General features: G+C 37.6%; 1 protein-coding gene across 4 annotated transcripts in view; it reads right to left on the reverse strand.

Moving 5' to 3' along the window:
- SRBD1 (S1 RNA binding domain 1) overlaps positions 1–17683 on the reverse strand; it is a 128462-nt gene that overhangs the window by 38781 nt on the left and 71998 nt on the right. For all 4 annotated transcript variants that reach the window (XM_056357356.1, XM_056357355.1, XM_056357352.1 and 1 more), the window contains one exon: positions 12863–12945. In XM_056357356.1, the coding sequence (XP_056213331.1) occupies positions 12863–12945 (83 nt within the window). The remainder of the gene's footprint in view (positions 1–12862; positions 12946–17683) is intronic.

Here is a 17683-nt window from a genome sequence, read left to right on the forward strand (position 1 = left end):
CAAAGAGCCAGGCACTTACATTAGGAGACACTGTACACATTCACTCATGCTTCTTGGGCTTTTTGCTATTGTACTTCATAGCTCAATGTTTTTTTTCAGAATTAGTGCCAACTCTGAATTATCTAATCCAAAACTACAGTGGAACACAAAAATATAAATTTTGCCTGAAGAAAGAATTTTTGTAGATTTTTTTTTTAAACAGTAATTATTTTAACTTCATTTTTCTTGCAAATTTAGACAGTGTCACTATAAAATAAATGGGAATATTCCCAAAAGAAACACAAACTCCCACTGCCAAGAAATCTGTATGAACAGCAACAGCTTTTGGTTGGCTCCCAAAATTTTTATACATTTACATACATTACATAGATAATAGTACCACAGAAGGTTAACTGTAAGGAGAATGCTGATACACTAGGGCAGGGTGTCCGGAGCCTGCTGCTTGTATGCATAATCGGCACAAGCTCCCCTAAGAAAGAATAACACAGGGATAGACCTGGTGCCTCCTCATTTTCCTGAGACAGAAGGTATGTTGTATCACAGAGTAGATGAAAATGAGGAAATTAACAACTTCTGCAGGCTCAGTACCAGTTGCACTTTGCCAAGTCTGACAGCCCAGGTAAGGAAGACAGGTGGTAGGTAGGCTGCACCTTCAGTAACGTACGTGGCTGCCAGGAAGTACGTGGCCAAACTCAGATCACCAGACTGATTTTCTTTGCAGAAGATTTTGTATTTTTAAATATCATGGTGAAGTCTTTTGAAAGTAATTGAGCCATAATAATGAAACAGCTAGCAACACCCAATGAGACCTGTTAACATTAACAGATACACACAGTGGCATTAAGCATCTTACACAGAATCAGGAAACTCAAAATATTTGAATTTGAAAGTAACAGATACAGAATTTAATGGAGATCTCTCAACACATTCACGGATGTTGCATATACATGCAGGTATCTGTAAGAGATTGTATAAGAGATATGTGATAATATTTATACACAATTTTGCTATGTACAGGTGAATTTTACCTTTGCTGGCACTATTAGTGGGACCTAATTCTGTTAGTAGAATACTCTTCTGCACCCTCTCTACTTGCTAAAAATGTGTTGTGGTGAAAAAAGCATCTGAAAAAGTATTTTCTTACATCTGCTCTATTTTACACAAGTCTGCCATGTGACTGTATATTGTCAATGCACTCAGTTTATTTTCTTCCTGTGATTGCTAATGCAATAATATTTTTATGCCTGATCTAGCAGTAACTTTACACTGGAATTAAATGTCAATTTCTATTTTCCATCCCCAAAATTCTAAATTAAACGTCACTGATACCGACCCCCTGCATTCAGGCAAAAATGCAGCCACCAACCCACAAAGGGACATTTATAAAATAAGCCTTGCTTGTTTGAACTGCAACACTGCCATCACTGGCGTTTCAGCTGGGAGACTTAAATAAATAAAAATAAACCAAAGTAATAAACACCATGTTTTATGGAGCTGCGCAGAGGGGAAAGAAAAAAAAAAAAAAAAAAAAAAAGGGTCCTCCAGGCTTAACTTGAATGAAAGATTAGACTTAAAAGCTGCCTCTCTGCCTCCGGAAGGCTGAAGGCCCACACTGCTCACGCCATCTCCGAAGGACAGTCAGCTGTGGCCAGCAGGGCCACCCACACCAGGGTCCGCGCTGCCCCTCGGTGCTGCAACGCGCTGCCCTTCTGCACACAACAGTACAGGAAACAAAACAATGCTCCAGATTAAGTCAACTTAGAAATTTCTGAGTGCAAAAGGAATAATGAATCACCTACCGGCGTCTCAAGCAACATAAGGTGTGTTGAAAAAAACTTGCCTCTATCCCAAGGCTTTGTAATATATAGTTCTGTTCTCCAAGGACTTTTCAACTACTGATGGTGCTCCAGTGGGCATGTTGTCCAAATGTCTGATGCGAAGATGTGAAACAATTTTTTATTTTTTTTTTTTAAAAGACATAAGTCACATCTGTCCATAGACTTTAGTTTTCTGGAAGACTGAATATAATTTTAGAACTATCATCGTCAGCTGGTTGACAGCAATAAAGACAACATTCACTTTAAATAACCCTAAATTATATACAGTTGAGTAAATTTGAATTTGTTTTGCTTTAAGGTCTTCCAAAGTTGAGGCCAACATGCTGAACAAAAATATTAAACTATCTATAACCCTGTGTCAACATATGATGCTACTGGGAATGGTAAGCGAATTAATTTTCCAAGGAAAATTAATTACTTATGACTTACAGTTGTAAAAGCAAACAACGTAACTCTGGATTAGGGCACATTTAATTTCTGTTTGGAGTAGCGATTAAATTAATTTCATATAATTCATGGTATGTAATGGAAAGCAGAACAAAGATGAAATCTTAGACAATGACTGACACAGAAAAAAGTGTATATTTATGTTCCTGATACAAAAATAAAGGTCACAGATATTAAGCACTGTCTAGTGAGACATGATTTTAGTTTCTAAAATGATTTTTTCAAAACTGTTTGTTAGGAAAAGTGTTATTAGCAAGATAAAAATCTAAAAAGCAACAAATTACAAAACATCAGAGAAATCTTGCATGTTATATTGTCTTTTAGTGAAAAGAGACTACAATTTTCAGTGATATCTATTAAATGACATAACTGCCACAGAAGTACTATGAGGAACACCACCACTAACTTAAATTCATCCTATGTTAATTAAAGTTCATCTCACTTTAAGGAATACAGGAAAAATTTGAATACAGATCCAATATTTAAACAAATACGTGCACTAACAGTGCATCACAACTTTACCATAAAATGTCTGATTTTTATCAGTTACTTACACTTTATAGTAAACAGCTACTGAGAAAAATAAAATCATAGCTCAAGTGAACCTATGAATGAGTTCTTGGAGCATTCCATAATTTGATATTGGTTCAAAGTAAAAACAATTATTTTATGTATTTCAGTGTAAAACATACCAAAAGTTCTTATTTTTAGATAATATCTACCACTAGAACCATACCTACTAAGAAACCATTTATGGGTTTAAAATATCGTAAGAATTTAAATTGCCAGTTATGGTCTCCTACTGAAGGGGAATACAAATTTATTGCTGATTCCAGATTTTTGGGTATCAAGTCAACAGCTGCTGTGCTATGAACTCACATGGAATCACTCAAAAGTACGATAATACTAGTATTTTTCCTTATGAGTCAAATGAATATACTGTTAATTCATGAAACCAAAACAACAGATGCAACAGATGACCGCTGCACAGCAAGCAGTGACTACGGAATTCCACTAACTAATGTAAATAATGAATATTTACATTCATGATGTTTAAATTGACCCCCCATACACATTCAAAGCAAGTGATTCACATCCCCACTGTCACTTTTACCTGACTTTGCACACTAAAAAGATGCTTTTACTATGGTCATAGTTTAATCAATTTTATCATTATAATGTTTACATTAAGATCTGACTAGAATTCATAACATAGCATCTTAAAGATTAAATTACTTCACATAAAAGATGAATGTTTGAGCCTGAAATGCAAGTTCTGTGAATACAAATATCACATCATGGATATAGGTAAAGCCAAGAGTAATCATCAGTGGTCTGGCTGTTGTTTTTTTTTTTACTGTAGTATTTTTATGAATGTTTAAAAAAATGTAAAGAACTTAGGTTATGAAAATTTAATTGAAACCTCAATGAAAGGAACTGAATGTTTTTTTCAATGCTAAAATTATGTATTTTCCCTTCAGGTTATTAAACACCTGAAATGTAAACAGGAAACCCAACAGCATCTCACCCATTTCTGAAGCTGTTCAATCAAAATACTTTTGCAAAGACAGACTTTTATCATCCTCTTTTCTGTTCCACCTTTTAGTCAACCAAGTGTTTCCAAACCAATGCACCAAGAAGTCTCATCCAGCCTGTTTGCAGGATCTCAGCCTCTCACAACTCCTGTTTTGCTCCTCTTGCCACTTGGCTCCCACATCAGAACAGTCTCTCAAAAGAGTTTAAATCTGCCTGACTGGATCATAACTCAGCTTGCCCGTGTTTGAACTAGCTCTGCCCAAGTACGTTTACGGAACGAGGAAAAAATAAAACTGAAATATTAAACAGGCTACCCTGTACCTGGGCAGTTCTGCTCAGGGGTTCCTGTCTACCTTTTTTGCAGTAGTCTGGAAGTCAACAACCTTTATACCTATTTTTTGTGAACAATAACATGTGCAATTTTAATCCGATTAGCGCACAAATCACATGAGACTTTGCACCAAGGCTGTTGTCATATGGCAACAAAAAACTTCCCAACAAACTTCTGCCAAGACAGCTGGTAATTAAGCAATCAGAAACAAACTGAAAGGGAGGGCAAACCTGTCCAGCAGCTGTTTCCTATCAACACCTTCTTGATTATCCCACCTGAGTATACCAACATTTCTGATTCTTCCCTACTTTTGCTAAAACCTCAGCAGCTCTACGAAACCCCACATATGCAGATACAAACTCCCTAACAATTAACAGCTGCAATGCAAAAGGGGGATTATTAGCAGTAATATCTAAAATTTACGTGCAGTTCAGGTTGCTTACAAAGGCACACCTCTGACAAGTTTTCAAATGTTGCCTACAGTGCATTTTTGGTGACAGCAGTGAAAAGAGATGCAGTCCATGGGCAGCTCTGTGAGTGACATGTGCAGATGGGGTGACACCACTGTGTTCTTGCACTCTTTGTAAATACACACGCACATATTTTCCTTCATTTCCTTAAAGTGGCAGCATCTCACCTCGCTGAGCTGGCATGTTTTCTCGGAGATGCCAGTAAATATATACAGATTACTAGCTAAAATAATTAAGAACATAACTTTTCTTCTTTCTGTATCCCTTTGTTTTGTTATAACTGGGCATAATAGACTAGCAAGAGTTTATTGTGCTTTGCTGGTGGGACAGCAGATTTTTGTTTGCCAGCTAGGGAATACGTAGACACAATCGGAGAGACTGCCAAGTTACAGGATACCATCCCTGGCAGCCAGTAAAACTGCTGCTGAAGATTAAATTACACAAACTTGCCAGAGGTGTAACTTACTTGGAAAGGAATCTTAAGTTTTACACACCTTTTTCATTTTCATTGGGGTGGGGAAGCGTCCAAAAACATTATGGGATGATCACCTCTCTCTGACAAAGCTGTCTGCAAAGATTTTACTCTCATGGACGTCAGATGGCTTGGTTCACAAGGCTTTACTTTTCAAAATGAAAAGCACATAATTTACCCTAAAAATGACGTTGGGCAAAAAACATACATGAATTTTGCTTGCTTTCCTCACAAAGCTAATCCTTCACCACTACTACAAGACAATTTAGGATTCTGTAAGTTGCTGGGTGTTTAAAATCCTGCATTAATCACAAACACATTCACCAGCCTACTCAGCTGCTTAAAAAAAAAAAGAAAGAAAAAATTCTCCCTACTGACAAGACATTGATTTTTTTTTGCCTGCCCTTCACAATATTTTATAGGTAAAGCCACCACACCCCATCCCTCAAAAAGTTTGTGTACACCTGAAAACTGAGTACTCCTCTCCTCCACAAATTTCAAAGCACGCAATCCCTTGCAGTATGCTGCAGAAACATTCTGTGACAATAGTGTATTTGCAGGAGACTACAGGTTCACAGGAGGGGTTGAAGTTTCCTTTATTGAGATACATTCCAGTCTTTCAAGTCCCAGTGAATTTGTTCAGAGACAAGATGCAATACAGAAGCAGCCCAGAATTTGTCCAGTTACTATTGTAAAATTTTATTTACAGTAATGGCAACATATCCTTTAGTCCATGTTGTTTAGGAATTTCTTTAGTATCAGAACAGCCAGCTTTCCCTCATGATATCCTAACAGTTTCACTCAGATTCTAGTCCACCAGCATATTTCCTACTAGATTTTTCAACTTAAGGTACACCCATAATTAACTAGCTGCCATATACTGCCCAAAAGGAGTGATATACATTCATTAATAAGTGGTCTGATTACTGTGAAATATATAGAACTGAGCATTGGTATCCTCAGACACCTAGTGTTTAAGCAAAGGTTCTCTTTATGCAATCATTTCAATTATAGTACAGAAAACCATAAGCAAACTCACAAACCTGCAATTTTATCACCGGAGGTTCACTTCTCTGTCTAACTGTATGCATAAACTCAGTGTAGCAATACAGAAGGAATGCTGAAGCATTTTGTAGACAGGCTGTTCAACTGGGTGCTGAAACCAGCAACCTACAATTCTGACCAGCAAACGTTCCGGCTGAACGGAGTTTCCACAGGAGCTATGTGAATCATGCAATATAAAGCACTGCTCACCTAATAAGACGTCCCATTTTCTTAATCAGAAAAATGTAAGTTGTAAACCCCCATACATTTGTTTTAATAAGCTTAATAAAGCAAGCTCAAGTTTGAGGTGGTTTTGACAATCACACCTCAGAGATTTAAAAGAAGACGCTCTTGCACATCGTATGTCATCATATTCTCACATCCTACATGAGCGATTCTCCTATGCTATCCAAGTAACACACCTAACTACTCATATACCCTATGGGTCAATTAAAAAAAAAAAAAAAGTTCTTAAGTACTTGGTGAAAAATGCGTATTTTTGACTGAAAAGTCAGCTAGCTCCAGTACTTTGCTCCATGATATTAAACAACAGCATACTTTGTGAAGGATATATAAGCAAAATCAGACACCAAGAAGGATAAAAAGTCTCCTATTTCACCATTAAAAAACTGTGTATCTACTTTAAGAAAAAATGAAGACAAAGACTTTCTTAAACCAGACACTGATTCTTTGTGATGGCAAATGGTCAGATTATGACAACTCTTGTTTGCAACAACTACTTCACAACTCTTTTCATTATAATCTTTCTATTTAAACACTAATGTTCAAGTTTCCACTATTAGAGAAATAATACAACGTTTAGTTTACCCAAAATATTGGTTCAGATAGTAAAGAAATGTATCTAAAGTTTATTAAGCCTCAGAACAGCTTAACAAATAAAGCTACCAAGTTATCTTTGCTAGGATTTTGTAAGAACAAGCTGACAAGCACCCACAGCGCAGAGGACAACCCAGCTTTTCTTGCAAGAAAGACAACAAGCAGAAATAATGCATAGGCTTGTTCAGCCCACACCGCTATCAAGCTGACCCAACGGTATCTGATCTGAGTCTTGTACTTAAAGATACCCTTCAGGTCCCTTTGATCCCTGTGTTTCTAAGATGTTGCTGTAGTTCACCTCCCAAGTATCTCCAAATTTAGTAACTATTAAGCATTAAATATACAGTCAGTTTCCTCAAGTAAATCATTTCCATGATGGGTGTCCAGAAGAGTAATAAAATCTTAAATGGTTTTACTGTCAAAAATTGGCTTAACGCCACTCCTTTCTAATACCAATCCTGTCACACAGGTACCTGCTGGAGGTATAGAAACGCTTGATGGGGTGTGATGCTACACACATCTTTTGAGAAAAAAGTGATTAAAGAATGCAACAAACTAAAAGGGCTACATGCACTTTCAGTCACGTGCAGGAGAGGCCAGGAACACTGTTCCACCATCGCCCACCAGATCTCCCCCGCATCAGCATGAGCATGGTGTGGCACTGAGGCAGGGAAGGACGGACCCACACGGGGATGGCCTGCAACAACAGAAAGCGTTCTACACAGCCCTCTGTGAGAAAGGGAAAAACCTCCTTCCTCCCCAACACGAACTGAGACACGACTTCAGTGAGATGCCTCGCTATTAACTAGCTGGCTGTAGATTTTAAAGTGGTTTATAGCTGCAATGCCATAATTATGACAGACCTGGTCCAATTAAGGAGGAAGCATATCTGATTAGAAGCATTCCCTAAAGTTGCATTGTCATTTAACAAAACATACCCAATCTTTTCAGGGAAAAAATCCTAGCCTAAAAGGCATATCAAATTGCAGCTGAAGTAATAAAACATCCTACAGGTAATAATCACATGCAAACCTGGTGCATTTCAATAACGAGAGGAAAATGAGGAGGAAAAAGGACAAGAGGGACATAAAATGCATTCCAAATTTAATTATTATTAGGCATGCTGATGAGGCTTTACAAAATGCTCCACTGACCAGGACCTTCCAGCATTATCTAGAAAATAAACTAAGAATTAGCTCAACCGTATTTTTTTTCCTGAAGGAATTGCTACTTAAGAATACTGTTTACAAATTTTATTTGGCACAAAATTTTCCAGCTACATCTGGGACCAAGTATCTTACCACTTCAGAGGCTACAAAACTACATATATTATCTCTTACATCCTTTGGGGATGTTAATTTTCGAATGTGTTAAACAGTGAAGATGGTACCATGTACAAAAATACATGATTAAGAGATTTTTGCACTCTAGAACTTATAAAAACCAAATAGGATATTGCTTTTTCAAGATCAGACATGGTGCATTTTTTCTAATATTATACATAACTTAGCAAAAATTCTGACCCTTCAACACACACCACATTTTATTCTTAGGCTACAAGTGAGTTTGTGCTTCAAGTAGCTCTCTCCCTAGAGGTTACTGGGGTTTTAGTATCCAGCAATTTTGCATATTAAATGAACAGCAAAAGACCAACCAAACTTAGCATAGTCCCTCAGCATTATTTCACCTTTCTGTGCCTTACAATACAAATTCAGATTTTGAATTTTTAAGAACTTTATTAATTTAATTCCCCCTTTACTTGAGGCTATTTGTCTTTGATGGGGACTGATAGACAAGGTTTACGCTAGTGCTGTTCTATTCTCCTATGAAAAATCGGGTTTCTATTCGAGAGGAAGGAATTTTTTTCTTCTTTAGGCATCTTTTTTTAAACTTTTTATTCATCTTCTTTGCTCTGGAATTCAATTCCCTAAACACAATCTTTGTGAAGCAGCTTTGTTCTCAACTCTTATCTACATCTTCCAAGACCATTACAACTGTTGTGGTAATTCATCAGCCAAAATTTGGTTTGCAGCGAAATAATGTCTTAAGCCACTAACTGCTTCTTCCCCGATAGGAATTTAGCTTTGAACTGGCAAGGAGAGGTGGCAAGGCAAGCGTATTCTGTATCAGGCAGAGTCTGGGCATCATCTTCATGTTCAACTACAGAAGAAATCATAGTAATATGGCCTGAAGGTGATAAATTAATTTTGGCTAGGTTCCTGTCTGGGAGGAAAGAACAATTTTCCTAATGAGATAAAGATGAAGGAAGACAAGGACCTTTAGGCAACTGGAATTTAGTCTGAGAGAGGCCCTAATAAATCAGGTTGTGCTTCTCTTTGTTTAAGGAAATACCTGTTAGGAGATCCAGGACCTGTTTATTTTTCTCTGACAAACCTGATTTTCTTGGTAGTGCACAAACTCAGAATCATAACTTGTAATGAGAAAAAAAGCAGGTAGTCAAGTACAAGTTTCAATTTTTTTTGTCATCTAAAATAAGTAAACACAAATCCCAGCTGATGGGACTCAATTTACAGAGATCTGCTACCTGGAAACTCCTATTTCCATACCCCAAGTATCTATATCCAAAAGAGCAGATTTGCCTGGGTAACTTGCACTAGAAGAACTAGAAAACAACAATACTCTCAGAAGCGTGCACATGAAGTACCAAGAGACCAGGTGGGAGGGATCCAAAGTCCCATGGAAGCAGTGACCGCAGAAGACGCAGCCCCTTCCGGCACAGACGCTGAGAAAGCTCGTGTTGTGAGCAGCAGATCTAACACATGGCCACTTCACTCTCCTGCAGCGCCACTGTCACTGCTGATAGCAGCACAGGGGTCACTCAGCTGAACATACAGCACTCCTGTGCCACAGTCCCGTTACAAAAGCTACAGCCTTCTTCAGGCAGGTTCTGCTTCACCAGCCTCTCACTTCAACCTCTGAGAAAATTTTCCCAGAAAAGGCAAAGAAATCAATGTCTCTGCCATTGCCTTTCAAGTAGAGTAGTCTGGGACCTCTGGCTATCTTAAACTGGTGTGTCCCAAGTCAGTCAGAACTCAGGGCTAGCCCCACTCCTCCCACAGGCTACGCATTGCTGCCCCATTATGCCAACCAGCACACCACACAGCCAGTACCAGCACCAGAAGAGGACTGGGGCGCTTGGGCAGGAATAGCAGAAAAGGCAGGAGCACGCCTTCGGGAGCCCGCACCTTGATCCACACACAGCCAGCATGGAACCATCCCTAGGGAAACCTCCACCCTCCCTGTGCTGCATGGCCTCTGTACGGCCCCCACTGCCCCCGGCAGCCTCCCGCAGCTCCAGCCTAAAGCAGCAGAGGCTGAGTGCAGTGCTAAGCGCTATGGCTGTCCTTCAGGACAAGAACGCCAAAACCTGGATTTGTCAGATTCTTAAATATCCCTTTCAGGGTGTTTAAGAAAGGAGAGGTCATATTTAAATGCTAGGTTTATAGTTACAGTGGGCTAAGGAAGTAACCACTTCTGTGAAAAGCCTGTTACATTTCTGATCGTTGTGTATTTCATCCTAGAAATAAATATAAAAGCTACAGCCAGATGTTAGATTATAAATTAAACATAGTCAAACCTTTAAAATTGTCTTGGACAATATAAAAGTAGGTACCTGATATACTCTTTTATCTGAGGGATTATATCAGCTATTACTCTGGGACTCCCTGTACAACACAACAGCTTTTTCCATGCCTGCCCTCTGAGGTGCCAACAAATGCCTGTTCTCTCTGAAGAAAGACCAGTTATAACAGCTTAATTCCCCTTCTCACCCTTTCCCTGCCACGAGAGAGCTCTCACGCCCAAAGGGCAGCAGAGCTTCTGACTTTCTTTTCAAAAGTGCAGGTTTGCTTACCATAGTGTCACAAAGCTCTAGTACCTCAGTATTTTCTGTATCTTTGAATGAGCATCTTACAGCTTCTGTGGTGATACTTAGGAATTCTGACAGGAGGTGTATCTATCTCAGAGGATTTATTCAAACCATGATGAGACTTAAAAGTATAGACAGCTGGGAATGAACAATTTTTTGTCTACTTCTACCAGGCTTTTAGGAATTATTTCTCTGAAACTTTTCATGTAACCAGTTTGTACATGAAGAAATAATGTGGTTGGGCCTTTATTGTAACACACCTGTAGTGGACCAAGAAGCTTCTCTGAAAGGGCCAGGAACACAGTACTTACCCTGCTCTGTTTCAGCACAAAGTAAATGATGCTAGCTTCAGCCATTGAGGCAGTAGCAAACTGCTGCAATACCCTCATTGCAAAAGTAATCTGGTAATAGGTCATGCTCAAAAAATCACACAACCACCACCAGCTCCATGCCTTTTCACTTTATATGTATGCTTGTACAATGTGCACATGAGACATAGTAAATAGTGTGCATCTATACCAATACCTTCTAGCCACAGCACTACAAATTCCTGATACTTACAGTATTCACAGTACACTTCAAATAGTAAAATACTCCATTTTGGAACTGATTTTTTAAAACTTTTCTTACCAAAAAAATGACCAACTTCTTCTCAAAGTGCTGAAATACCTTTTTTTTTTTAAATACTTTTTTTCCTTGAAGCATGGACCAACAACAACAATGAAACTGCATCACTTTTCATTATTGTTGCTATTGTTATAGATAAAACCAGTGGGCCTCCACAAGCAAGAACACAAACTATGCTTCAGACTGAAGCTCCTCTTTTTGCTAGATGAGCACCTCCTGATGTATAGCTGCCATCATTAAAGCACATTTTAAGTGCAATCTCGATATATGTGTTACAGAAATCTACAGTATCTCAGCCATTCAATCTCATTTTCCTCCAAAACTGTGGTATAGTCCATACTGAAAGATTAATCATATAAAGTTACCTTTTCCAATAAGCTTCGCAGTGAGCAAGCAACATGAGTAAATTTTATAGTCTGTGGCAATACAAGTAGGGCTTGCAAAAGCAGTACTGAGCAGCACCTTAACCAACAAAAATGTTGACCTCAGTTCTTTAAAAGCAAAACAGGATATACATTTCTTGGACATTTTTCACAGCACCTTTCTTTGTCATGCTACTTTTAGCAGTAGCACTAAAGCTAATTGCATTCTATCCCATTAACTGTCATGCACTAACCTGAAAGCACAGATCCAGACTGTTCTGTGCTTTCTGTTCTGAATTCTTTCCAGACTTTCAAATTTATTCACATGCTAAAGTTTCAAAAATAGAGAAAAGCACATGCTTAATTATCTTTTTTTTTTTACCTCTCTATTTGGTGGGACCTAAGCACATGCATAAATGCTTTCCTTAATTGATGCCAATATGCTATAAAATGACAATAACTTATGTACCACTTCTCAATATCATTCACTTCGTTTTGAAGGTTAAACTTACTTCTCAGAAATAACCTACAAAACTGCATAAAAATAAGAATTGTCAAACATTTTCCAATTCAGCTTTAGTAAATGAAATACTTCAAAACAAATACTTTTATTACAAACTTCTAAGAAGGAATGCACCTACGAGTACAAATTAATGGCTTCTAAATGGAGGATCAATATCTCATTGTATTTTACACAAAGAGCTAAAACCCCATTGCTGTAACAATACAAAAAAAGAGAAAGCTTTACAGATCAGGTTACCTGTCTAATTTGCTGTTTTTAATAGACTATACATCTGGCTACAGCCATTACAGAGTCTCAATCACAATCATTAAAAGTAGAGATTAGAAAAAGAGGTAGTTTATGACTTCTAAGCATTTACTACCATTCTATCAACCCTACAAATGTCTTTGAAAGGACATGTAAAGAGTTGACAATTAAAAACCTGCATTTCGGTGTTGCTCTATATCATGATAGATCACCTAGATTAAATGATGCGTATTATCTTACCTGATACATTCCAACTCCTATGTGCTTGGGCTCAATTTTCACTAGCTCAGCTAATGGGTCTTGGACACGTCTAGCTATGGAAACTGAAAAACAGAATTAGAGAATAACTATGGGTTTTATCTGAAAAAGCAGAATAATTTAATGGCTTTTTCTTTTTTTTTTCCTAAAAATCTTCTACGCATTAAATATACTTTTTTTAGCTGGAAATAATCAATAATATAGCAAAATCCTTTTTCGCTGTTAAGACACAGGAATGAAATGTACATGAATCAAACTCTTTAATTGAATAATTCAAGCAAAGACCTAAGGAGATTTTAAACTGTAATCATTACATTAAAAAAGCTTCTTCAGGCCACAGAATTAACAACAGAACTGTGTAAGCTAAATTTTCCCCTCATATCCATACTAAATGCATATGTAATATTTCAAATTAAACTCTGAAATAGCCTTTAAATTTACACCATAGATATGTAGAAACAAACAAACATTTTAAAAAAAATGGAGCAACACTTCACAGACTTATTTATCTAATATAGCATTTCCTAAGATATATATATTAGATACTCATGTATTATACATTTACATAATTCAACCATAAAATTCAGTGTTCGCTTCGAAAATGGTTCCTGGACTTCACTAATATAAACTGCATACCAAACCACATCAATTTGAAATCTGTCATCATTATAACCATGTTTAGAAAAAAAACCCAACAATTTCCAACATTTCTGGTGCCAGTAAGAGCATATGGGAAGTACCTTTGGTTTTCGAAATCCAAATGTTGAATCAAGACTGTGTTTTTGAAGCCTGTATTTATTAATAAATCCTTTACTTACTGAAATCTCAGAAAAAGCCTTATTTGCAAATGTCAGTTTTCAACTTTGGTCTAATTCTGCAGACACAGAGCTGCATCAAGTATTTGCAACTGTGCTCCCTTCCACATACACTGTACATTTACAAACCTTTTTACTTCTGAGTAAAGACAAAACAGGTTAGTTAGTTTAGCAGCTCTTAGAACATATATTCTTCTTAGTGAAGTAAACACTGAGGAAGAACAGGAGTGTCTGAAGGTACTGCAAAAGTCTTTCCAAAAAAAAGACGAAATGTCATTCCAAAAAAAAAGCCAAACCAAAAAAACACCAAACCAACAAAACCCCAAAAAACCCACACCAAAATCCAAATCCACCCACCCACCAACAACAAAAACCACCCACAAAAACAAAATCTAAACCCAAAATACACCAAACAAATAGAAGCAACCCCCATCCCAAAACCAATGAAAACCAAGAAAACCTAAAAAACCAAGGCCAGGACTTATGGCTAAGGCTGCTTTTCCTACCACGTGCACTTGTGCAAAAATGAGGGAAATGGGGTGGGACAGAAGAAAGCTACGATCCTTTTATAAGTGTCTTCAGAATCACCCACACAGCTGGTATTAGTCATTTAAAAAGACATTTCCTAAGAATTACTTCACATTTAAATACATTTTGAAGCAAATCAAGAGAGTGTTAGAGGAAGAACAGACAGGAGTCAGGAGTAAATACGTATATGCATAGTGGCTTGGTCAACAATACGTACATGACTTTTAAATACGAAAACTGGAAGTATCTCTAGTGGTTAACAGCTGATTTTATACTTACACACACATATAAAATCATGAGCATGATTATCATACACATATGGTATATATAAAACTATATAAGCACCTTCACCGAATCACAGAATCGTTTAGTATGGGTACACTACCTCGTCTAACACCCCTGCTGAAACAGGGTCAGCTAGAGCAGGTTGCCCGGGATCACATCCAGTTAGGTTTTGAATACCTCCATGGATGGAGATTTCACAACCTGTCTGGGCAAGTCATCCCAGGGTTTGACCGCCCTGACAGTAAACAACTGTTTTCTTGCATTCAGATGAAGTTTGCCATGTTTCAGTCTGTGCCTATTGCCTCTTGCCCTGAGTGAGTACTACAGAGAAGAGTCTGCCCCTCCTCCCATTGGGTATTTGTACACATTTGTAAGATTCCTTGAGCCTCCTCTTCTCCAGGAAGAACACTCCTAGTTCTCTCTGTTTCTCCTTGTACAAAAGGTGCGCCACTCCCTTAATCATCTCTGCAGCCTTAATTTAAATTGCAGCTACCATACGGAAGGGTGCTAAAGAGTTCCCAGCATTTCAGAAAAGGTCTTGACTAAACATTGACACTTGAAGCCAAAACAGTAAACAGACCTAACATTTAATGGCTATACAGGCTCTTCAAACCACAACTGCAAAGTTTATCAATTAAATGAAAGCACTGGAGATTTCACTTTTAAAGATTTGCACTGCTAAATGCACAGTTAACATGAAGTTCACCACTTGGTCATGCAAGACTTTTCATATCCTTTATTACCCATTTGAACATACGCTGGCAATGGCAGCTCACTAGCCTGGCTCAGAAAGCACCGTGCTGGCGACACCTGATATGCCGATGTCTCTGATAGAGAAGTTCTGAATTCAAAGGCAATCACACACGCCTTCTTGTCAAGAAAAATTACAAAAGGTTAACCAGTGTAAGTACACTGGTTATCGTTTACACAAGTATAGTTTACTGCAGAAATGCTTTCCTGTAACAATAATTCATATTAATTACATTGAAATACTAGTGGTACCTATCAATCATCACCTAACAAACAAAAATGGAACAAAACACCAATTAAAGTAGTATTGACGCAAACCAGGAAACATTTAAAACTGTATTTCTTCTGAATGCATTTATGTCTATGTATAGGTACTAGTCTTTCAGCCAGCTTTCTTAAACTCAATTTGATTAATAGCTGTACAACGTTTCAGAGAATTTTCTTCTTGTTCCATGTAATGGTAAAGCACATCTCAAAAGTTACATTTTAGATAAGCCAAAAGCAAATATCTCTTGCTGTCCACATCCCCTTTCATTAGATCTTCTAAAAATAGACAGCTACATGGATAGGTTGATCCAGGCATTTTCCAACCATAACCTTCTCTTGCAAACCTTCAATTAAAAAGTAAAAATTAGACTCTTCTTGTCATAATAGCTAGGTTACAATGCCGCCATATCCCTAGGAGGCTTCCAGCGAAGGCGTAGGACCTGATCCAGGAAAACTCTTCAGCACAGATGCATGCTGGTGTTCCCACCGGAATCAGCAACACTATCCACCCACATAGCGTTACACAGGCATTTAAGTGCTTTCCTAGATCAGGCCTAATAGTTACAATATTGAAGCGCAAAGATCAACTTAGTTGTTTATACAATTTAAGGGATGCAGCTCCTACGACCGATACCAGCAAGATAGCTAACCTGCAGAATTCCCACTAAAGCTGCAATTTTACTCCAGAACTTTTCAAATTTAAAATAAAAGAGCACAATAGGGAAAAGGCAAGACTTGACCACATTCTCTCTAGGTGCAAATTCAGTCAAGATTAGCATCTCCTGTCTCTTGTACAGGCAAAGAACACTTTTTCTTTGTTATAGTACTAGCACATTGCAATAGAAAGATCTTTTTAGGGGGCAGTGAGGCTCCACTCGGCGATTTTATCCACAAGGCTGAACTCTCACAAGTCAAGCAGAGCATTACTGAAATCATGAGGGCTCTGCAGAAGTGCAAGGTCTGTGCCCATGAACCAGTCAGAGACAGTAAAACCTGATGGTTTCACATTTTCCCCTTAAAAATAAAATCGAGATATTTCAGAATTTGTTTATATTGAATTATTTTACACTAATACAGGTATTCCCAGAAACTGTTTATATGCTTAAAGTAAGTTTTAGGAATGGCTAGAAAACATGGATTTTTAGAAGACTAACAATGAAACAGGTAATGCATTGTTACTTCTACAGTTAAGTTATTCTTCACTTTTGCCCAAACAAATACAAAATAAATTATATGATGGCATGCAGGGCAAAACCCAGAAAATCAGATTTCTCAAAAGTAATCAGGTGCCAAACATAAAATGTTTGGGATGCCATTCTTAAAATATGCTAGTCTATGTGAAAAAAACCCTATTCAATATTAAGTAGGTTATTAAGATCAGCATGACATGTCCCTTTATTAGAAAATCGTCACAAGAATTGCACACCCAATAAATGAAAAGATTCAAGTTATCAATTCAAAAGAAAACATTATTGCAATACTTGCATTGGCAGTAACGTTGTGATGCCATGCAGTAAATCCACGTAAAATATTAAAGCTTGGGAGGACAAGATGCCCTAGGTGGTCCTCTGAATTTAATGTAGATTAACTTCACTTCTAAATGCAATAAAAAATAAAGACGGTTACAGAAAGTATATTTACTGGAATCCCATCTTGTCATGAGGGCATATTCTGCCATTTTGTGAGAAAGGCATTTCAGCTGTTTGGTGGTCTCTATTCACTCCATACTTTATTTAACAAGATAAACCCATCAGACAGCTAAGTACTTTTGCCTGTCAGCGATGACGTGCAATGACAGTGTGGTGGGCGAAAAGCCTCCGTAAGAGTTGCTTGCACAACTTGTGTCAGTCTCAGTGTCTGATCTTCATAGAAAATACAGAATTATGTAAAAATGTTTTGTTTCCTAATGACTAATGAACAGATGTGGCCTCATGAACTTGCAAACATACTTAATTATCTGGTTACTCCTGTCTTAAAAAAAGATCATATCTCTCTTAATTCCAAACTGACAAATTTAAAATTATTTCCCTCACACATACACATCACACAATTCTGTTTTTACTAGTACTTTCTACAGGAAGTGATATCATTTTTCACAGGGATTAAAAAGGAGTTTCCACTCCAGAATACTGGTAATAGTTGTGAGGCTAAATCTTTT

Source organism: Falco biarmicus, chromosome 12 (genome assembly GCF_023638135.1).
Source record: "Falco biarmicus isolate bFalBia1 chromosome 12, bFalBia1.pri, whole genome shotgun sequence".
In the NCBI taxonomy this organism is placed as follows: Eukaryota; Metazoa; Chordata; class Aves; order Falconiformes; family Falconidae; genus Falco; species Falco biarmicus.